Source organism: Ambystoma mexicanum, chromosome 7p (assembly GCF_040938575.1).
Source record: "Ambystoma mexicanum isolate Mex_15411 chromosome 7p, UKY_AmexF1_1, whole genome shotgun sequence".
Lineage (NCBI taxonomy): Eukaryota > Metazoa > Chordata > Amphibia > Caudata > Ambystomatidae > Ambystoma > Ambystoma mexicanum.
Window position 1 is genome coordinate 43,730,240 of NC_090939.1, and position 23,493 is coordinate 43,753,732.

General features: G+C 47.0%; 1 protein-coding gene across 3 annotated transcripts in view; it reads right to left on the reverse strand.

The window, feature by feature from the left end:
• The window catches only part of COX17 (cytochrome c oxidase copper chaperone COX17), a 118,227-nt gene that overhangs the window by 39,137 nt on the left and 55,597 nt on the right, over positions 1 to 23,493 (reverse strand). For all 3 annotated transcript variants that reach the window (XM_069635732.1, XM_069635734.1, XM_069635733.1), the window contains exon 3: positions 4,324 to 4,456. In XM_069635732.1, coding sequence (XP_069491833.1) covers positions 4,372 to 4,456 — 85 coding nt within the window. In that variant the 3' untranslated portion in view covers positions 4,324 to 4,371. The remainder of the gene's footprint in view (positions 1 to 4,323; positions 4,457 to 23,493) is intronic.

Here is a 23,493-nt window from a genome sequence, read left to right on the forward strand (position 1 = left end):
AGGTTTTTTGCAAAGAAGGCAGAGTCGACCACTGGACGAAGGAGCCGAAGAAGAAACTGGAAGAGATACCTGCTGGTCTGTTGGTGGTGCCCGGTGAAGCCCTGCTGCAGCTCCATATTTTGAATCGACTAGAGAAGCCCGGAAAGGGCGACTTATTCCATTTTGTTGGTGGGACCAACTGACCCCAAGACGAACTTGACTATAACCACTCTCCCTGCTGGCTGTACTTCTTTGGAGCTGCCGGAATGAGTGCTAGGAACACCAAAAAGTGCATCGTCTTTAAGCCGGACCCGAGCTCCAGGAAGATCCTAAGGACTTCCTCTAAGCAAGACTACTCAAGCCTGAGCCACCTCCGAGTGCTGGACCCCAGAAGCAAGGGGAGCCCACAAGGTGTCCAAGAATGTGGTGATGCTATTTGCGAGTGGCTGAAACCGTGAAGTGCCACTGATCGGGAGTAAGTCCACTGCTGCCGCCGACCTTCAATCCATAGTGCAGGAGTCCCGTAGTGCAAGAGTCCCCACACGTCCTCCCTCTTGTCCCCACGACTGAGGCCCAGGAACAACAGGATCTGCAGCACTACAACAGAACAGAAGCCAGCTGGACCCCATTCTTCAGACTCAAGGTATGTGTAACTAGGGGTACTTACCTCTTGTGTGTAGCTCGCCTGCTCTCACTGGAGACTTGCCTTTGCAGAGTTGCTTGCAGCTTTGCTTTTCACAAGCCTCCCAGCTTGTGACCCAACCGTGATTCTTTTTACAACAAAACTCTAACATTGTGAAAGACTTTTGTGCTATCTTCAAGAAGTGCCCCAGCATCCCTAGACTTTGCTCAATTGGCATTGGCTGTCCTGGCTCCCTGAAGACTCTCCTTGCTCTCCGACTGTTTATCTTTCCCCCACAAAGTCATATATAAAAGTTACATGTATAGCTGGGAAAGGGTTCACCTACATTTCATTGGGGGAATTGTGTGCTTACCTGTTTGGAGGAACTGGTTAACCTTTGTTTCCTTACCTAACCTATTCCTTTTTCCACCACCTCAGTATTGCATTAAGTGTTAAAGTGATATCTCAATGTGCTAGCAATTGAAGTCACCTAGGGGTGTAGGAAGTGTTTGTGACATTCCAAAAGTGTATCTACTTACCTGAAACTGAAGGAGTGTATTTTTGAAGTATATTTTATTGTTGCTTATTGCCCTTTCTTTAAGAAGGCTTACTTTAAAACTGACTCCTTGAGTAGAAGTGTTATTTGAATACCTGTCACTGAATCTCTATGTTGCATCTCTACAGCTCACTGTGACCCCTCTTGAGATCAGCCTGGCTGCTCAGTCACTCTACCATCTTGTGTTGTACATGCCTACACCAAAGGTTGGGTATTACCAAGGATACAAGGCTGGTGTAGTCTCCCACAGGGTTACTACATACAATCTTGCCTAACAGACTCCCTCAGTCGGGCTCGGCCCTGCTGCTCACCAGCCTTTCACATATCTGTTTAAGAAGACTGGCGACTGTGCAAGGGTTTTACAAAGACCACAGCATGACCACTTCAATTGCCACTGATTTCCACGTCTTTGCGATATACGTTAAACAGAGGCCTTCGATAGGGCATTCTCACTATGCCGGACCACTGTTAATTTGTATCCCTTGTTTTAGTTCACAGTTTGTCATAATTCACTTTTACTCGAGTCTTTCCAATATATGCACCAACTCCACTCTCTCCGGATACTCTGTTGCCGCTTGCAACCTTTGCTTCAACACAGACCGGCACAGGTTTTCTCTAACTCGCCAGTAGTGTTGATTTCTGCATTTGCGCCTTTGATCAGGAAGCCAAGGATGATACCACGGCGTCTGCTCCACCTATCAAACTCAATCAGCCGTGCGGGAGGGCAGTGGGTATCTCTTACACACAATGCAGGATTCAGCAGCTTCTGTTATTGGGTTTGCATATTCTGCTTTCAAGGATTCTGGAACGTAGTGATCGTTAGCCGGAAAGCTCAATGTCTCTCTCCTCAACTCGGCCTCTCGGTCTACCGTCTTGTTCCACCTGCTTAGCTGCTGTCCCAGAAGAACTGCTCCTTTGTGTGCTTTGCCTCGCTCAAGAACTTTGCCAGACCTGACTGTAGAGGGTATTCTTTCACAAACAGTTCTCGTTATCAGGGGGGATGGGGGGGGTGTGGGGAGTCTCTTCTCCAGTTCCCCTTCTCCAGTAAACAAATGTCATGTCATGTCTGGTTCACTAGCCTGATAGACTAGATTGCAGATCGTATGATTCCAGAAAATATTAAAATATTTCTCCTTCTAGCGGTGGGTCCTCGACCCCTTATCTCTTGTATGCCTCTCCCCCCCCCCCGACTCCTGTTGGTTCCAGACCCCCTCTAATTGGTCTTGGGGTCTCCCAGTCTTGCTGTGCACTTTCTCCATCCTTTTCATGGGTCCTAGACCCCTGTGTTGGCTCAGGGCTTTCCCGAGTTGTTGTGGGCCCTAGCCCCTTCGTTGCGTGCTTCCCCCCCCCAACCCTCCCGCTTCTTGTGGGTCCCAGACCACTTTGTCCTGCTTTCGCAGAGCTTCCCCCTACTTCGTATGGGTCCCCGACCCTGCTCTCTTGTGCTTTGCTCCCAAGTCAGGTTCACTAACCTGCCAGGCACTGGCTTGCATAAATATTCTTCTTACTTTCTAACAGGTATTGGCACGAGGGAAATGGGGTACCTCAGACTTCCCAACCACCACCTTCGCTCCCCCTTTCCTCCAGCACCCGTTACAGTAACCCAGGTACCTTTCATGGCGTTGCGGTCTTGCTTGGGAAGCTTCTTGCAACGGCTTTTTCCCAGTGTGGGCTTCTACACGCAGCGGTCTTCGCGTCCTTTCACAGCGTTTCCAGGTCTGGTCCCTCGTGGATTCACCTTCTAGGTCTGAAAGCATGGTCTGACTCCCGGTCTCTCCTGGGCCTCCAATTCTCCAGCCTGGACAATGGCCAACACATTGTGTGTTCAGTGTGGCTCGTTCTCCGCAGCAAGCCTCCTGCCGGCTCAGCATAGTGCTTCCCTTTTTATGTTTGGCTTAAGCCCTGGCTAACTACCGTGCAGGTCAGTTCAGTGGGTGGCTTTTGACTCTAGGCAAGTTCTTCATCTCAGTGTTTTTGCCAACTTCACCTGGGTAGGCCTCACTCTTCTTTGTCCCAGTATGGCCTATATGGACTGGGTCCTCCACAATACAGAGGTACACACCTGAGAGGGCTGAACAGAATGATAGGATAGAGGGTACAGAATTTGGGGGGGGGTGTGGTTCTAAGCCACGTTCTCCCAGTATAGTCATCTCTGGTGCCATGGAGTTTCCTTCCCCATGAAATCCACCTGCTGAGACCCCAGGGGGGACTATTGGGTAGCAGCCTCACCTCCCTGGCCTCATGGGAAGGGGTTGCCTGCATGGGAGCATTGAAAATACCCTGGGATTCGTCACAGTCACCATCACCATCCTCAGACACAGTGGATAGGGGGTGGTTGCAGTGGTAGTGAAGGAGTCGTGGGACCAAGAGCATCACATTTATATAAATGTACACTACTTTAGTCGGTTCCCTCTTCTGCTCTAGAGAAAGTGAAATGCACCTCCTCTCCATGCATCCCACTCCCCACTGGCACATTTTAGGTGTCATTCAAAACAGTCTTCCCCAGAACCACTAGTAGCAGCATATGCATGGCACATTCACTCACTAGAGAACCAATCCAGGTCACTTTTCATTCTCACTTCACTAAATACTTTCCTTAATTATTTCCATTTCCCTTAACTGAAGCCTAGTCACTCATCTGTTCTAGCAACCTTCTGCCTATGCCCAACAAGATGGATACTGAAATGGAACCATTTATAGCCAATTTATACTATTTTAGCACAAACCACCTAAAGCATTTTGACCAGAGCACTGAAAGCTTGGAACAACTTAATCTGACGAAACAAGTGAATTTAGAATAGTGTCCAAACTCATGAAGCCTGGGTGAACTTAAATTCCTGGCATCACAGTTAAGCATGCAAACATAGGCACACCATGTAATCTCACTATGGCTTACCTGACAAAATAGAAGTGGTACAGTGCACGCTGTATGCTACTTAACAGAAAAAACACCACCTTGTGGTGTTACTTCACATTAAGTGACCACATTGTAAGGTTAATGGTCTTTTGGTTTACAAATTATTCTAGAACGTCCCATGACCGGTTGGATTATGTCACTACCTGCAATGCCATTTTTTGTACTGCCACTTCCAATGATGGCAATACATGCAGGTCTTTTGCCCCCACAAGGCCCTGCAAATCCTAGAAATGGCACTATCATACTTACCACACACACGCACAGCACACTCCCTCCCTTCCTTCCTTCCGGGCGCCTTTATATTTTGAAGCCCAGCGACCTCATGCATTCTTTGTGTGCCTCGATAAGGGCCTGGCAGCTGTCCTCTCCTTTCTCGATGATGCTGCAAAGGAATCAGGACCACAGGGATTACAATACTATGAGTGACATAGGAAGGGGTAGGGATTTTAGAGTGAGACATACATGTCTTGACAAAGTCACTTTACAGAGTTTGATCTTACTTATCAATAAATATCCTTATCATATTTAAGCAATGTATTCCATCAGATACATATATTGTAACCATAAAAAGAGAATAAATATCATGTGTTAATAGCAGGGATATCCAAGCAACCCTGGAGTTTCACCGAGCAGAAATATTTGAAGTCCCTCTCCAGCAAATCCTAGACTGAAGCCCACTCTTATTTATGTATAGTAACTTTAAGACTTTACAGTCGAGTGGTTCACCTTAAAACACAGCCATTGCAAAATGGAGCTTGTTCTTCAGGAACAATGGATAAATGATGCACCCCTCAGCAGGGATTGCAATAAGGACTGGTTGAGCAAGAGCTAAAAGCAGCTCAATGTATCTGACACCACCTAGGAGCGATCTCTGGGGAATGAGGAGCTGGTACACAGCATGCAGCAAAACTACCATGCACCAGTGATGCAAAACTGTCTGAGTTCAATACACATGACCCGTTATGCTTCCGGTACTATTAGGATGGGTCCAAATAAAAACTTTGCACAAGGTTAACTTAACACGGATATATTGGTATGGCAGAGGTTGACCTCAGTGTTAAAAAGTAGCTCCTGGAATCAGTTGCCGTTAAGCTGAACACATTCTTCAAGGTTAGAAGCAGGAGCTAAATAGCTCCCAGCAATTTCAAACCCTGATCAGGTTTAGCTTCTGATCTAGTCAAGAACTACTTGGCGTCCTTACTCATCCTATTCGACAGTGGCAACTTGTACATTTTATAAACTTGATGGGTGAAATGCTCCCCTAAATGGTATAAGCCCTTTAGTGGGACCCCAAACTATCTCATTGGACTTCTTTCCCCGACAACCTTTTGTTTTGATAATGGGTTGAAAGGGTGTATCTTTACAACACAATTAACGTGAAAATTGGGCCGAAAGCCATACAATTTACAATAGGTCCTGCATGCATTCAAAAAGTTAAATGCTAGGTCACCAACAGCACGAGGAAGCAAACAACACGTTTTCATATTTTCGATGTCCATAATAAATGCCGGCATTGCCCATGTACAACATTCAAGATGGCTGTGACCATAACTTATGCCAGCATTACCACGTAAACATGTTATGATTCCTGTGCCCAAAATATAAGCCAACATTGCCAATGCAAAACACATTTTCATGATACCTGTCCCCACAATATATGTCCATTGCCTTGTAAAACTATTTCATGACAATGGTAAATGCTGTGTAGGGGAGGACTGGCCGCGAGGCCCTCCTCACCTGCAGCCTTCTCCCCAGGTGAGGACCATGACTCGGTGGCCGTCCCCTCATGCCACCCGGGCCCAGGTGGAGGAGGGGTCACCCGCCGACGACATTGCCCACACATATCCGTTCCCTGCATATACCCAAATTCAGTTAGGCCTAGAAGCCATCTTGTTTAGCAAACATGGCGTGAGTTCAGCACACTGTAACGAGGCCCCCACCTTTGGAGGACCTTTCATGCATCTCTGCCGCCGCAGTAGCCCTGGTAGATCCGCTGCGAGCGCGTTCCCATGAGAAAGTCGGATATGAGCTAACCCGAGATGCTAACACTAACATTATTCTCATCCACAATGTAATATCGCACCCTGCATGACCTGGTCCGCGAGGCCGGGGTGACGGGAAAAAAGCTGAAGCATCACTATCTGAAGAAAGTAGAAAATAATTCAAGTATTGGTATTAACGAACTACCTCGGTTTAAACAGATCATGTAAACTGTGAATTAACCATAAAGATGTAACGTTACATGATACCACCCTAGGTCTGGACTAGTGCTGCTACAACCACAGAGAAAGATGTCGACCAAATGAATAGCCTTTACTTACTCATATATGTTTTCTTAATTACCCAAAGCAGCAAGCATCAATTTCTGTAGGCCATAACCTAGAACGACCTCGTGTAACGTTTAATGTACATAAAATAATCACATCATGTAGCAAAATATAATGTTAGGTAACGAAAAGGTACTCGGACCGACTGTATTAAAGAAATGTGTAACGAAATGGAAATATATATGTGTGTTTAAATAACATCAAAATAAGGCGGAACGTTATAAAAGTTCTGCATTTAAAAGTTAGCAACGCACGAGGAAAAAACCTTTGTGAGTATATGCAAGGCCATTCTTCCTCCCACCCTGCCAAGCCTGCCAGATAAGGAAGCTAAGGCCTGTGCCGCACTCCCTCACCTCCCCCAACCAAGCTGGAGCCGTTTCAGAGAGTCAGAGGCCCCGGCACCGCACCCAAGGCCACAGCCCACCACCTGCGTTATTTACAGCACGGTAATAAACCCACGTTTTGAATCCACTGATCTACCAGCACCCTCTCGTAAAGTCCACAACCCTCCCCCCTAGACCACCCCAAGAACGACCCCCATCACTGGGACAAGACACAGAGACCCATTTATATAATAACTTCTAACGCGACAGACAGGCATGTACCAGTCGGCTCAGGCCCCAAAACTCAGCCCCTCGACCTAAAATACCGGTCAATAGGACACAGGTAAATCTCACCCTAACCGACAATCACCGGACCTCTCAAGAGGTGCATTCCTCATGCGTTGCGTTTATTGTATAAGACAAACTGCCGAGCGATTTATTGATGAACTTAGATGTCGTTTCTTGAATAACTGCAGTGTGCATGGCCTAGGGCAAACGAGTCAGGAGAGGTATTCATCTTTGTCACAGGCTGCCCCAGCATACCAACACCGCTCGGATGACCTCAAGCTGGCCTGCCAGGCCCAACCCAACCCACGAGGCTGACCAGTGACGTCCTCACGCCAAGACCAACCACGCTGCAGCAACACCTATAGTTAGTCGACGCCACCCAATCCCAATTAACTTGTGCCCCCTATAGTGTGTAGGTTCTGATGACGTTTTTTGTATTAGAAATACGCCTGTCTTTGCTATTGTCAGACAGAGCGCTCTCGGAGGTTGCAGAGTTCTTTGCATGCCCTATTCTTTGGATAAACTCCCACTTACGCTCACCCGCACTCTGTCTTGGCCTTATTCCCACTACGGGAGAGTCCCTTATTGTCTCTCATTGCGGGGAGGATCGTGCTGAAATTGGGGGCGCTTCCTTTCAGTGGTGACCCCGACGTGATATCTCCAAATTATTTTTCCTAACTCCTTTCTAATGACCCCCTTGTGGCACGAGAATCTCCGGTCGAGAAGGGATACGCACGGTGAGCCGGCTCCGGGAGGCCGCCCGCCAACGGCGACCGGCACAATAAGAAGTGCGCACTCAATGAGAAAGGGTACGGGATCCCGATTGGAAAAAAATCCCCTTTGAGTGCCGCTCGCCGGAGCCAGGGGCTGACCGTTGAGTTACCGGTGACACCGCCTGGACGGACCCAGTTTCGGAGACTATCGGTTCAAGACGGGCACGTGAGTACTGAGTGCGAGCGATCGTAAAGGGGAAGGGAGGGCAAACGGTGAACAGGAGAACGGGGACAGGTAGAGGAGAAGAATAACGGGGGTCTACTAAAGACGGGTCTTGAAACTTTCTTTATCTTTTCTTTGCATATGGCCATTAGGAGAAAGAAATAAGTGAAGTGGTAGAAGTGACGGAAACCTAGCTCCGAAAGGGGGTGGAAGGCGGCGCCGCATAGTGCTATCTAAACTAGTACTGGGAATATATGAAGAAGTAAGAAATAAGTTATTGGTGTCTGGCAAAAGGAGACACCGGGAATATTTTTTAGTGATTGCTACTCTCTCTATTTCTTTTTTTCCATTCCACGGGGCAGGGGAAGAAAGCGAAAAGGATATAAGATAAATATACTTGTAGAAGGACTATAAAATAGGGAGCACATTTTGAGGAGTAGGGACTAAGTAGTGGCACGTACAGACGTGAACATAGCAACCTTAGTAGAAAAATAGGGACAGCTGGCCAGGGAGGAAAGGGAGGAAATAAGAAGAAGTGTGAGTGGAAAGGCATTGTGATGGGTGCGCGCACCGTGTGAGTGTTGGAGACGATCGGTTGACCGCGAGGTGGCGCCAGAGAGTGTTGACCATAACTAGTACTTGATCAGTGTAAGCAGAATCATATGAGAGTGTATGGGAATGGGAAGGAGATGAGCTATGGTGAGTGCGAAAGGATTTGCGCAGTGAACAAACTTGGGTGATAATATTTGAGACGTCCGCTCTTGTCTGTGCCATAAGGGTATACATACATAGATCTACACCTAACTAAACGTAAAGAAGGTGGACACGGCTGTGAGAGTGATTTAGAGGATGGGGGCCGAAACTCCCTTGTCACATATTTGTAAGAGCTTACCGGGATACGCTGAACGAATAAATAAATATCACGATCAATGGGTAACAGAATTGAAGGGGGAGGGTCTGCCCCAGATTTGGCCCGAGGGAGGGTCTTTTGACAAAAGCGTTCTTGATATGGTACGAACATGCATTAGCCTCAAGTATAAGGGGAAACAATGGCAAAATAGGAAGGAGATATTAGACCTCTGGAGATTGTTTGAGGAGGTACCCCCACCCAAAGCTCCGGCACCAAATATTGATCTACCTTCCACCACAGATAATCCATTGATGATTCCAAGAGAGGAAAAGGAACAGCTAAGTACAGCACAACCTGCGGAGGTGATTAGTTTGTACCCGATATTACCTAAACCAGCCCCCGCAGCAGGATACAGCGACCCTACGTATGTGCCTCCCCCCACAACTGGTACACCACAAAGACCAACAGCCCCCCCGCCATACGAAAGCACCAGAGAGCGCGCCCAGGGAAGCACACAGAGGGTGGATATAGAGAAGCTAACGAGTGACTTAGAGTCGAGGCTTACTGTGGCAAGGGATGAACTTTCAAGGATAAAAGACATATGTGAGCGCACAGCGTGTGCCCCCACCCAATCAGGACGCACGTCTAGAGCGTCGAGCGAAGGTAGACAGATTGAGGAAGGATGGAAAAAGGGGGAAATACTGTTCAGGATTGAGGAAGAGCCGACACGAATAATAGAGGTAGGAGCAGTAGAAGGGAGCATTGGTGATGTATCACGAGAGAGAGGGATCAGAGAGGACTTGTTATGTGATGTCAGAGGAGGGTTGGATGACAGTGATAGGTTGAGTATGGCAGTGGGAGGGGAAAGCGAGGAAGTGGACGGTGCATGTTCACTAGGGACTATAGACGACGAATGGATGGGACGACTAAGAAATAGGGTGGGGAAGATGGCGTCAGTGGAGTCAGCAGCGACTAAGGAAAGGGAGGGTGCAACTGCAAAAGGGAAGTTACAACTTCCATTGATACACAGAGGGGGGGGGAGACCAAACTATATACCATGGGCTCAGATGGATAAGGCTAATTTAATGAAATTATTGCCCCAGCTGTCAGGAGGGGCGAGCAAGTGGATATATGCATTTGAGAAACATACCGCCGGCATACCATTGGCAGTAGGCGATGTGAAAAGCCTACTAGTAACCGCAGTAGGAGATCAAGCGGACAGAGTATGGGCTAAGGCTGGTTTCCCGGCCGTGACGTTAGATTATGATCGTCATGATGGGGCTTCCTTTAATACAGTACGAGCAAGGGTGTGGGACGCGCTGCGGGAGACATTCCCAGATACCCCTGATTTACAGTCAGTAATGCAATGTACAATGAATGACGGGGAGGATGCTATGGATTACATTCTCCGGGTGCAGGAGATGTGGAGAGCGGAAACGGGCACGCCCTGGCACCAATCCACATCTCTATTTTATTTTATCATTAAGAGAGGGCTCCCAAAAGAGGTGCAGAAGGCACTCGATAAGATAGCGGGCGTTGAGGCGAAGGGGTGGCCAGAGATCCAAAGTATAATAGTGCACCATTGCAAAAGGATCAAAGAGAGAGAGAGGGAAGTAGCACAGAAAAGGTTGGCAGACGAGGCAAAGTTGGTACAATCAAAACTAGTGAAGGTTGCAGCAGCGGTAGCAGGACTCCCACTCATGAGGGAGGGAGAGGAAGGAGAGGAGGGGCAAATAGCAATACAAGGAAGAATAGCAGCAAATTGGGCAGGACAAGGACAACGACAGTGGACTGAGCAGGAGCAGAACGGAGGTCCAATGTGGCAAGAGTGGGCCCCAAGAGGGGGAAGAGGTGGGTACCGGGGCCGAAGAGGAGGACAAGGGTATGGAGGAATGGGAGGTAATGGGTGGCAGGGTCCCAGAGGTCCACAGGGGAGCTGCTGGAATTGTGGGAGATGGGGGCACTACTCAAGAGAGTGCAGGAGCAGACAAAACAACGGGTTCCAGGAGACAGAACAGTACGGTCACCCCCACCCAGGAAGCCCCTACGGCCTCCCCATGGGACAATACCAACAACCAGAAAATGTAGGACAAAGAAGTAACGCACAACTACACGGACATCAGTACAGGACACAAAACCACCCACAGAATAATGACAATATGCAATACACGCCAGGTAACACTTTCGCCACAGTAGCTAACGGAGCACCTGCTCCTGCACCTTACAGCGGGGTGTCAGTAGTTTCGGGGAACATTTTTGATCAAGGGGGGGCAATGAGACACCCCGCATAGGACAGCCCACAGAGAGCACTTGCGTGTCCAGTACTATCTACGACCCACAATGCATCAGAGGAACCATTGATAGGAGCGCAGATAGGAGACAAGCAGTTCATATTCATGGTGGATTCGGGAGCGGAGAAATCATGCATTAGAGAGGGCCGGTTCCCGTTATCTAATAGAACGTTAGAGACGCAGGGGTTCTCTGGGGCTGTAATTGAAGTTCCTTACACAGAAGCATTGGATGTGACAGTGGGGGGTAAAACAGTGAAAGCACCCTTACTGTACTATGAACACTCTCCCATTAATTTGCTGGGGAGAGATCTCTTAAGCAAACTAAATATGACAATATCATTCACAGGGAGCGGTATCGTATGTTCGACGCCAGGCATATGCCCCCTCCGCATATTAGCAGTAATACACGGCCACACAATTATGCAAGAGATCAGAGGGTTACCAAGAAACGAGGAGATGTTTGTTGAGGGCATGAGAGCATTGGCTCTCATAGTACCAGAACTAAAAAGGATGGATTGGAGGATTCCAGCCGAATTCCTCTTCCGCCCCATAGCAAGCCCCGACACTGCTCTCGGGTCAGTGGTATCGTTGGATTTACACGCAGTACACGTGTCAGCAAACAGGATATGTGTGATTGGCGTTGACATGGAAGGATGTGAGTGGCGGACAGTACTGTGTACAAATGCAAATATCCCACTGAGGGAGCTCTCGGACGAGGAGCTATTTTCAGACACTGAGACAGATGGCGAAATAGTGATGGAACTAGCAATGCCGTGTGACATTGTAGTTACAGCCAGAAAAACTCAAGTTGAATTAATGGCAGTGGTAGGAGCACCACATGCATTCTTTGATGACGACATGCGGCTAGTACCCACTAACATATGGACAAATGGCCCCCATGACGTGGGGTGATTACATGAGGTTCAGCCTGTGGTAATAAAACTGAAACCGGGAGCAATTATACCCCGGGTAAAACAATATCCATTGTCACGCGAAGCAGAAGAAGGGATCAGAGAGACACTAGATGCACTGCTAGCACAAGGAATAATAGTGCCCTCAAACTCCCCATGCAACACATGCATTTACCCGATTAAAAAGGCGAAGGGAGGTTCATGGAGGATGATACAGGATTTACGCCCACTCAATGATGTGATTCAGAAGGAGTTCCCTTTAGTCCCGAACCCATCAACAATACTGTGCAACATTCCAAAAACGGCATCCCACTTCACAGTTATTGACTTAAAAAATGCATTTTTCTCGATTCCCTTAGCAGAGGAGAGCAGGTACTTAACAGCGTTTACACTAGGGGGGAGGAGGTTCGAACACTGCAGACTGCCTCAAGGGTATTGCGAAAGCCCAAGCATATTCAACAGGGTACTACATGAAGATCTGGGGAATTTGTGTGTAGAAAGCACAGTGATTCAGTACGTTGATGATTTATTGATCTGTGCACAAACTGAGGAAGAGTGTAGAAAGGACTCAATAACACTCCTGACATTATTGGCCAATAAAGGGTACAAGGTGGACAAGGGGAAGTTACAATACTGTCTGACCGAGGTCCTATACTTGGGACAGTTGATATCAAAGGATGGCAAGCGGATCATACCCGACAGGGCACAGGCGATTAGAGCAGTTGGGGAGCCCAAAACAGTAAAAGAGATGCAGAAATTTCTGGGTATGTGCAACTATTGCCGAGCATGGATATTGGATTATGCAGCATACACAAGGCCCTTGTTACAGGCACTAAAAGAGGCACAGCAGGAAAACAAACACATAGAATGGACAGAAGAGATAAACACAGCATTTGACTCACTAAAAGAACTGATATCAAGCGCCCCAGTACTGGCAAATCCAGACTATGGGCGCGAATTTTTCTTATTTTCACACTGCAAAGGAACACTGATGACAGCAGTACTGACACAAAAGACATCGTTAGGGCACAAACCACTGGCTTACTATAGTGGCACCCTAGACGCAGTAATGCAAGGTCATTTCGCGTGCGAGCAATCTCTAGCTGCAGCCGCGTTCGCGATTGAGAAAAGTGCCACGATAGTGATGGGCTGTCCTGTGACACTGTTTGTGGAACACTCACTCTTTGCAATATTAGAGCGATCAAAGAGCACCTTGACAACACAACGCGCCACAGCATATGAAATAATACTGTCCAGCGCAAACATCCACATAGTAAGATGTAAAACAGTGAACCCAGCCACATTCATCACAGAGGCGTGCACCGTAGAGGACATGCAAAACCACAACTGCGCTACATTTACAGGTGACGAAGGTCAGGATCAAGTGATTTTTGAGAATGCCCTGAACGAGGGAGAGGTGTATTTCGTAGACGGGTCAGCATCAATAGATATGGAGACAGGAGAGAAACATGTGGGTATGGCAGTTGTACGATTAGAGGAAGATGAATACGAGACACTAGTGCAACACCGCCTCCCATCCCACTATTCAGCCCAAGCAGCAGAACTAATTGCGCTAATAGAAGCATTGCATGCCGCCAAGGGGTGCGCAGTGACAATATATACCGACTCAGCATACATGACAACGACAGTACACGGCGGGTTGGCACGGTGGGGGCGGAGAGGGTTCCGACGAGCAGATGGAACACCAGTTCAGCATGCAGAACTATTGAAAGAACTGATTGAGGCTCTGCAAGACCCCACGGCAGTGGCCATCGTAAAATGCCAAGCCCACACCACAAATACAGATTTTATATCTTTGGGGAACGCGGCAGCAGACGCCGCTGCCAAAGAAGCTTCGTATTTACAGAAAGGTGTAGTAGGAGAATACATGTTGCACCACACAGCAAGCCAAGAGGTCCCCACAGGATACAACATGATGCCCACACAGGAAATAATAGAGCTGCAAGAGGGAGCTAGTGCAGAAGAAAAATTGCTATGGACTAAAAGGGGATGCAGCAAATCGCCGACTGATTTGTTATGGCGACAAAAAAGTTCAGGAAAAGCGGTAATGCCAGTAACATTGTTAGAAATAGCATTTCAACAACTACACTTTCCCGCACATAACGCAAAGCAACACATAATGGCAGAGATACAAGAAGATTGGTTTGCACCTTGCCTCCATGAACATGTCACAAGAATGGCTTTAGAATGCACGACATGTCAGATTTACAACTCAGGTATGACATTGCGCACACTGAGAGGAACGATACCCAAACCAAATGGCCCATTCAGAGAGCTCCACATTGATTATGTAGACATGGGAGAAAGATGTAACGGGGCTCGCTACATGATTGTGGTTGTCTGTCCATTTTCGAGATGGGTGGAGGCAGGCCCCTGTGCGCGCCCTGATGCGAAGGGCGCCGCGAAGTTCCTAGTGCGGGAAGTGTTCCCGCGCTGGGGGATTTGCGAAGTTATTCGCTCAGATAACGGCACGCATTTTGTTAATGAACTATTCAAGGAAGTGACTACCCTATTGGGAATAAAGCACAAATTATGTTCAATTTATCATCCTCAAAGTAATGGCGTAGTGGAAAAAATGAACGGTCTGTTAAAAAGCAGATTGTCAAAACTGTGTTTTTCCCTTAAAAAGACCTGGATGTACTGCCTGCCTTTGGCCTTGTTCGAGTTACGAAATCAGCCAAGTAAAGACCACCACTTGTCCCCGCATGAGATCGTCACGGGAAGGAGGATGCACACAGTGCATTCACCTCTCCGTGAACGTTCTGATGCACACAGAAGCGCAGCGATATTAGGAGAGGAGTTCACAGAGTACTTGAGAAAACTGACACGGGCAGCGCGCGTAATTGCAAAGCAACTAGCCCCCCCCTCTACAAGAGAGGAGGGGAACACAACAGAAACAGAGACAATGCCTGAAAAACCATTACAACTAATGCCTGGTGACCTTATATATGTCCGAAGTTTTGTGCGAAGGTGGAATGCACCACGTTTCCATGGCCCTTATGAGGTAGTGTTTTGCACACCGACAGCAGTAAAGGTAAAGGGCCTACGATACTGGGTGCATTTGACAGACGTACGCAGAGCTTATAGCGCCGCGGAAGGTGAGGTACAGGACGAGGCACAGACAGCTGCGGACAATGAAATTGTGCAGAATGGATGATGGGAATTTTGTGTGCATTAAGTGCTGAACACTGAACACGAATGGCGCATGACATGCGTACTGAAATTAACATGTGTATACATATATATATATATATAATTTTTTACATCTTTTTAAGGTTTTTTTTTTTTTAGTGCTTTTTGGGTTTTGGAGAAGTTTTCCTCTCTCTCTCTCTCTCTCTCGACTTTTCTCTTTATGTATGAAATAATGTACTGATAGTAATATTTGTAAAGTTACCTTGTCTGTGGACATACCCCCTCCTTCACCCACTCCCATACTTTGCCGAAAATTTTTTTTTTTTTTTTCACAACGTTCTAAATGTTTACATGCGTGTACTTAATGCACTTTTATGTCTCAAACAGGATTCACTATGGCATCGGATGGGCAGCCTGCAACTAATAGATTTGTTAGATTTAGAGAAATGTTAGTAGATAGATTGACATATTCATACGAATGCGGTTTATCAATGTGTGTTATTGTGTTCTTCATCTCAATATTTTGCCTAATGACACATTGGGTCATAGCGTTCATCTCTACTGAGATGAACGAGGGGGGAGGGGGGAGTAACACCACCCTTGCCCCTGGCACGAATTCAATTACAAACATGAATATTAAAGAAGGTGATTTTTTGATCTGGGATGGATCCCGCCTTGTATGGGGTTACTACACTGCACCACCCACTGCTGCCCCGTCACGATCAAAAGATAAAGATATGGAAAATGACACAATGTCCCTACCTGAAATATATAACAGCCCCACTACCCTTCCCGCCCCGATACAAAACAGCGACTTGTTGTTTATTGAGGAAAATGGAAAAGTAATTACAATGACAGAACACAAGTCCCTACATGAAGAATTGGAAAAGGGGGGAGGGAATGAGAAAGGGGGGCCTATTCTTACACCTATCGAGACTATAAGGTACAGGAGGGGGGAGAGAAGTAGGCGAAGAAGAGAGACAAGCAGGAGGGGGTATGATGAGTATTATGGGTTAGGATTAGACAAGATGGAAGACCCACGACACCCCCACCAAGCAAATAAATGGTATGCAGATATGAGTACAACAGCTAAACAGACAACTAATGAAAGCTGCTATGTCTGTTCACTCATCCCCCATGCATCAGGTACACCCAAAGTGTTGTTGCCAAGAGAATTGCCCATTGTGGATGCCCAATGTCTCCTTCATCTCACACTGTGTAGAATAAAGAACACCTTTCAAGCACACGATGTCTCTTTCAAAATAATACAGGACAACAAAACGTGCTATTCAAAAGCGTCTGGAGTGGTCTGTCCTAAAGAACCTTTCTTTGCAATACAAGGGACGCTGTTTTCAGAAAACAAATGGAAAGATGAAGAAGTACTGTGCAAAGCGGAAGCACTGAGAGGTGTCCAACCAGACAAGCTGCGATGGATGGAAAAAACGTGCTTACCAATATGGAAAGAACACATCTCTAAACTAACATGGGTAACAGCGATGGAGAAACCCTTCAAGCTACAAAGTGAAATACAAAACGAACTATGTTTCAAGGGAGAAGGAAAAGTGGCAATGGGAACGAACAAAAACTGTAACAAAACTCTCACCATCCCAGACATGAAAAAAGGAACAGCAGCACTAATGGACACATACTGGGTGTGCGGGAATCAGGCTTACTTGCACCTTCCCCAGGCATGGAGTGGCAGCTGCTCGATGGCCACTTTGCATTCGGCCCTAATGGTGATTCCAGAAAGCCACGTCGACAAAAATAAAAAGACGCAAGGAAACATGAACAAGGACGAGACGTCTCCCACTGCAGAAGCACACCTCTATGTCCTGTCCTCCGGAGGGAAAGAAGAGGAGCTATCACGGAACAAGCGAGCATCAAACTATATATCACAAGCGTCATCCGATTTATTGGCACAGATCCCAGACAGGTATCGCCTGTTCAGCTCCGTGGAAACATTTTTTGCCTCACTGGTTTCAAGTGTCCAAGCAAGAGCAAATGCAAAATGGCTTCAGATCACACGGTGGGAATTGATTCAGCTGGCCAATGACACTGAAGAAGGTTTCAACATAATAAAGGTGGAATTACGAGCTCTGCGACTAATGACCATGCAGAACAGGTATGTTCTGGACCTGCTAACAGCAATCGATGGAGGTGTTTGCCGAAAAATAGGAAGTGCGTGCTGCACGTTCGTACCTTCTGAAGACGCAGAAAATGGGTCCCTGTCACACGTCATTGAAGCAGTCCATAACCTGGGAGAGAAAATGAAGCTGGAAGGTGGGGCTAAAGACAGCTCATGGTTCGACAATATCTTCTCCTGGGTTCCCTCCTGGCTTGGAATGACGATGAAATTATTGATACCGGTGGCGGTGGTCCTCCTCGTGGTGTTCTGCCTGTGCCAGGTGGGCCTTCGATGTTGTGCTAACGCAGTCCCTAACGGTGCGATGATGATGGTGACAATGGGCAACTCTGGTGGTACAATTAAGGCGACACAAGAAGTACATGTACAGACAGGACCGGATAACACTCCCAGATACCAGTTAGTGCCTATGTGCCGTGATAAGTACATAGTAGACAAACTATGGCACACCACTATCAAAGAACCCAGAGATGTGGAACTGGAATGGTATGAGGAGGTCTGGGTAGACTTGGAAGAGACGGGTGACTGTATATATTTAACATGTACCCCAGATGAGTATGCTAGAAGAGGTGAGAGCTTGAGGGGGGTATGCAGAGCCTGGATGCCTAGAAAAGGAACACCTGCATGGGATGACGCAGTGATAGAGGAGCAAGAATGTAGAAGATTAGAAGAGCTAAAGAATTCGTTACTTTAGTAACGAAAGGGGGGAAATGTAGGGGAGGACTGGCCGCGAGGCCCTCCTCACCTGCAGCCTTCTCCCCAGGTGAGGACCATGACTCGGTGGCCGTCCCCTCATGCCACCCGGGCCCAGGTGGAGGAGGGGTCACCCGCCGACGACATTGCCCACACATATCCGTTCCCTGCATATACCCAAATTCAGTTAGGCCTAGAAGCCATCTTGTTTAGCAAACATGGCGTGAGTTCAGCACACTGTAACGAGGCCCCCACCTTTGGAGGACCTTTCATGCATCTCTGCCGCCGCAGTAGCCCTGGTAGATCCGCTGCGAGCGCGTTCCCATGAGAAAGTCGGATATGAGCTAACCCGAGATGCTAACACTGTAACATTATTCTCATCCACAATGTAATATCGCACCCTGCATGACCTGGTCCGCGAGGCCGGGGTGACGGGAAAAAAGCTGAAGCATCACTATCTGAAGAAAGTAGAAAATAATTCAAGTATTGGTATTAACGAACTACCTCGGTTTAAACAGATCATGTAAACTGTGAATTAACCATAAAGATGTAACGTTACATGATACCACCCTAGGTCTGGACTAGTGCTGCTACAACCACAGAGAAAGATGTCGACCAAATGAATAGCCTTTACTTACTCATATATGTTTTCTTAATTACCCAAAGCAGCAAGCATCAATTTCTGTAGGCCATAACCTAGAACGACCTCGTGTAACGTTTAATGTACATAAAATAATCACATCATGTAGCAAAATATAATGTTAGGTAACGAAAAGGTACTCGGACCGACTGTATTAAAGAAATGTGTAACGAAATGGAAATATATATGTGTGTTTAAATAACATCAAAATAAGGCGGAACGTTATAAAAGTTCTGCATTTAAAAGTTAGCAACGCACGAGGAAAAAACCTTTGTGAGTATATGCAAGGCCATTCTTCCTCCCACCCTGCCAAGCCTGCCAGATAAGGAAGCTAAGGCCTGTGCCGCACTCCCTCACCTCCCCCAACCAAGCTGGAGCCGTTTCAGAGAGTCAGAGGCCCCGGCACCGCACCCAAGGCCACAGCCCACCACCTGCGTTATTTACAGCACGGTAATAAACCCACGTTTTGAATCCACTGATCTACCAGCACCCTCTCGTAAAGTCCACAACCCTCCCCCCTAGACCACCCCAAGAACGACCCCCATCACTGGGACAAGACACAGAGACCCATTTATATAATAACTTCTAACGCGACAGACAGGCATGTACCAGTCGGCTCAGGCCCCAAAACTCAGCCCCTCGACCTAAAATACCGGTCAATAGGACACAGGTAAATCTCACCCTAACCGACAATCACCGGACCTCTCAAGAGGTGCATTCCTCATGCGTTGCGTTTATTGTATAAGACAAACTGCCGAGCGATTTATTGATGAACTTAGATGTCGTTTCTTGAATAACTGCAGTGTGCATGGCCTAGGGCAAACGAGTCAGGAGAGGTATTCATCTTTGTCACAGGCTGCCCCAGCATACCAACACCGCTCGGATGACCTCAAGCTGGCCTGCCAGGCCCAACCCAACCCACGAGGCTGACCAGTGACGTCCTCACGCCAAGACCAACCACGCTGCAGCAACACCTATAGTTAGTCGACGCCACCCAATCCCAATTAACTTGTGCCCCCTATAGTGTGTAGGTTCTGATGACGTTTTTTGTATTAGAAATACGCCTGTCTTTGCTATTGTCAGACAGAGCGCTCTCGGAGGTTGCAGAGTTCTTTGCATGCCCTATTCTTTGGATAAACTCCCACTTACGCTCACCCGCACTCTGTCTTGGCCTTATTCCCACTACGGGAGAGTCCCTTATTGTCTCTCATTGCGGGGAGGATCGTGCTGAAATTGGGGGCGCTTCCTTTCAGCTGCCATAAAAGAGGGTGGGGCAACAATGTAATTCACTTTATTTTTGCTACTTTACCTGCCTAAGCTTCACCCTCTGCTCGACTCCAGGTGCTGATCTTGAAACCTGGAGCATCAGGTTTGAGTGCTCTGGGCGTACAGATATTGCTCTGGCACTAATGCCATGAGCCTTCTAAGCAGCCATGCTATGAGGCACACATCTTCTCCCTGCAGGGACCAGGCATGCATGCCCAACGGGTCATGCCTGGCTAGCAGAGCTGCATGCCCCAGACAGGTATGGACTTTTGGGCATGCTCATCAGCTTGAAGATCCCGGCTGGAGAAAAACACGCTTTGTGTTCTTCATTCTCTGTGCATTTATCTTGCAGACACCCCCATAAAGGTGGCAGGGTACTGGTCATTAAGGACCCAGCGCTCCTGCTGGTAGAGCAATGTGCCAATGACACCTGGAATATGCTGCAGCTACAGGTGAAGAAATTAATTCTCTGGCTTAGAAATTGAGTTTTTGGCATTCGGGACAGGAAGAGCCAGGACTATATACAACTCTATAGCTCCAAAACAGAGAATCCTCTTCAGCACCCAAAAAGCACATTAACTACCTTCAAAACCCAAGATGAAAAACCAGGAGTACATCTTTGATGAATGCATGACTTTTTTTTATTTAACTTTGTATAGAAGTGCATTAGCAATTTTTACAAAAACTCTTGAAGCTCGTCTCTAAAGAGCCACATAATAGAAAATGCCGAAGCAACAGGCGCGGTTTTCACACAGTAATCGGCGAGAGTTTGCTAGGAGAGGTGTGCCACTGCCAGTCTCTTGTCAGGGTAACCCACTCACGCCTTGGTCTTTGGAATTGATCACCAAAAAGGATCGTAAGGTGATCATTTCAAAAACGCTTTCCAAGATTTCTACAGACGCTATAGTCCACTTTGTTTTCTCCCCTGACATCAACCTATTCCACCAAGTTGAGTCTTAATCTTCAAACAGTTCTAAATGGTTTGTGCGAATGTTGTGTAGATATGTGGCTCTTACGTTGGTCAACTCTGAACAATGCAGCAGGAGATGCTTTAGTGTTTCTGATTTAGATAATTCCTTACAGAGACGACAAGCTTTGTCGTTGGATTGCATCCGGATCGCCATGATTTCACGGGTCGGAAGAAGATTGAATCGCGCTCTCATGTACATTTTCCTTAGATGCCTGTTTGGAAATTTCGTGAAGTATGCCACCGGCTCCTTCAGTCTGTTAAAGTTGGGTGGAAGATCTCTTGTCAGTTTGTTTGCATGCGCTTTCTTCAGGGTCATTATCCAGTCTTGAGCCTGGAGTTTGGATTTCACTCTTACTGGATTTGTTTTCAAGTCTTCTTCTGTGCATGCGATCTCGGAAAGCTTTTCTTTGAGCCCGTCCGTCCATTTATTGAGAATGTTTAAGTGGCGATTTGTTATTTCTGCTGCTATGATCTTGTATATAGGTGGACTATCTGCCATTAGAGTATTCCTGAAGAGCTGCAATGCGCTTTGGCCCACTTAGAGACCCCCAGAGAGAGTAGACCCAGCTCTCTTCTGATGAGATCCATTGAAACTGCGTTTGGGAGTCCTAGGACCGTCTTCCGGATATAACTCTCTAGCTTCCGCCAGATGTCATTCGGCATGCTCAGTGTTGCCCCCATGCCATAAGTCAGTGTTGGGACAATTTTCCCTTTGTAGAACGCCATCACCGGACTTAGTGAAAATGTACCATATTTTCTGTCAATCACTTTCATTTGAACAGCAAGGTTTTTTGCTTTTCCCCAAAGGATGGTTTGCATGGATGCTTCTTTAGCTGAGTGGTCTATCTGAACTCCTAGATATTTGAAACTATGGACCACTATAGTCCACTATATGACCTTATGCCCTAGTGTGATTCAGTCAGTGGCCACTCTGTACAGCTCAAAATGCGAAGGCAGATGATCGTACCGATGAGACATACAGCCTTGATCAATGGTGCAGCGATCACTTCACGACTGTACTATACCAAGACGCTCCATGCCAGTCTACCACTTGAATTTTTAGCAAGATTACAAAGAGAATGGCACCTTCTGTCTGGTGTGGGACCCAACAAGACTGTGACCGCCAGTTTCCAGTTCAAACTAGCCCGCCTAGCCTTCAATTGTCGGAACGGTTTTGCCCCCCAGGTATCTTATAAACTCCCTAGATATCTGCATGCCAGGAAACAAAGGAGTGACAATCCACTACTGCTCTACTCTTTCCAGCTGGACGCCTCCAACAGTTGTCTGTCTGCACCCAGTGCTGTCTGTGCGATCATTCCGCTCAGCTTTGAAGACCAACTTCCTGCAGTAGGCGATTCGATGGCCGGCATCCATAGATCCCCCAAGGTATTGGTGTACCCCATAAACGACGGATCGAATGATCAAACCAACAATTCCAGTGTACCAACGGGGACTTTCCTTTTCAGTGTGGCCTTGTTTTTCGGTTTGTTTCTTGTCTTCACTTAAGCAGTGAAGAACATTAAAGAACAAGTACTTTACCCTGGGACATAAGCTGTGTCATCAAGGAAATGTTGCATAGAAATGGCTGCATTTTTGAGGGCTTGCGGACACACGACTTTCACTGAAATGTAATATGGGGAATTGGGCGCTTGGTTTCATCGCTCAATATTCAAGGAGACCCTTTATGAAGGACACAAATGATTAAGATAAGCTTTGTCCTTCATACACTGTCTCATTCATGGTTTGTGTTGCAGATGGGAAGAAGATTGAAGAATACTTTTAGAAACCGATGACACGCGTTCCTCTCCAGGACTACACTCTGGACAGTCATTTGCTCAGCTTCTTATTGAAATCCTACAAGAGACCTGTTAGGCAAGATTGTATGCAGTACCCATAGGGTGCACAACAATAACCCTGACCTGCTGGCAGTAGTAACCCAACCTTTGGTATAGGTCTGAACTACACAGGTTGGTAGTGTGGACGAGTAGCCAGGCTTATCTCAAGAGGGGTCAATGTGAGCTGTAGGGGATTTACACAGGGGTTCACAGTGACAAGTATCCAAGCAAACACTTACACATAAGGTTTCTTGATAAACAATTGTTCATTTATTTACCAGTCAGTTAATGTAAGCCTTCTTTAGAAGGGAGCACTGTAAAACACCACACAAATACTTTGGAATTACACAATCTTAGTTCAGAATCAGTAAATACCCATTTCGGATGGCATACAGCAGAGACCTACGCCCACAGGTGACCGCAATTGCTAGGGTGCGGTTGACATTAATGTTATACTGTTGGCATTCAGAATGGTTAAGAGCAAGTAAGAAAAGGGAAAATATTAGCACAAACAAGACACCACAAATATTTAACAGGCAGATACTTTCAGGTCCCCCCATAAGAGTCATTCAGTTAAAACAGGCTAAGCCAAAGTCAATAGGCAAGAGTGAAGGTAGGCTGAAGCACTTCTTTGGAGGTAGGTAGAAAAGTCTTTGCACATTGTTTCATAAGTCTATGAAGAAAGAGGAATCAATGTAGGGCCACAAGCTTAGACTTGTGATGGTAGAAGATGCAGCAACTCTACAGTAAGAGGTAAGTTCTCTTAGACCTTTAAAATGAAGAAAATATGCAT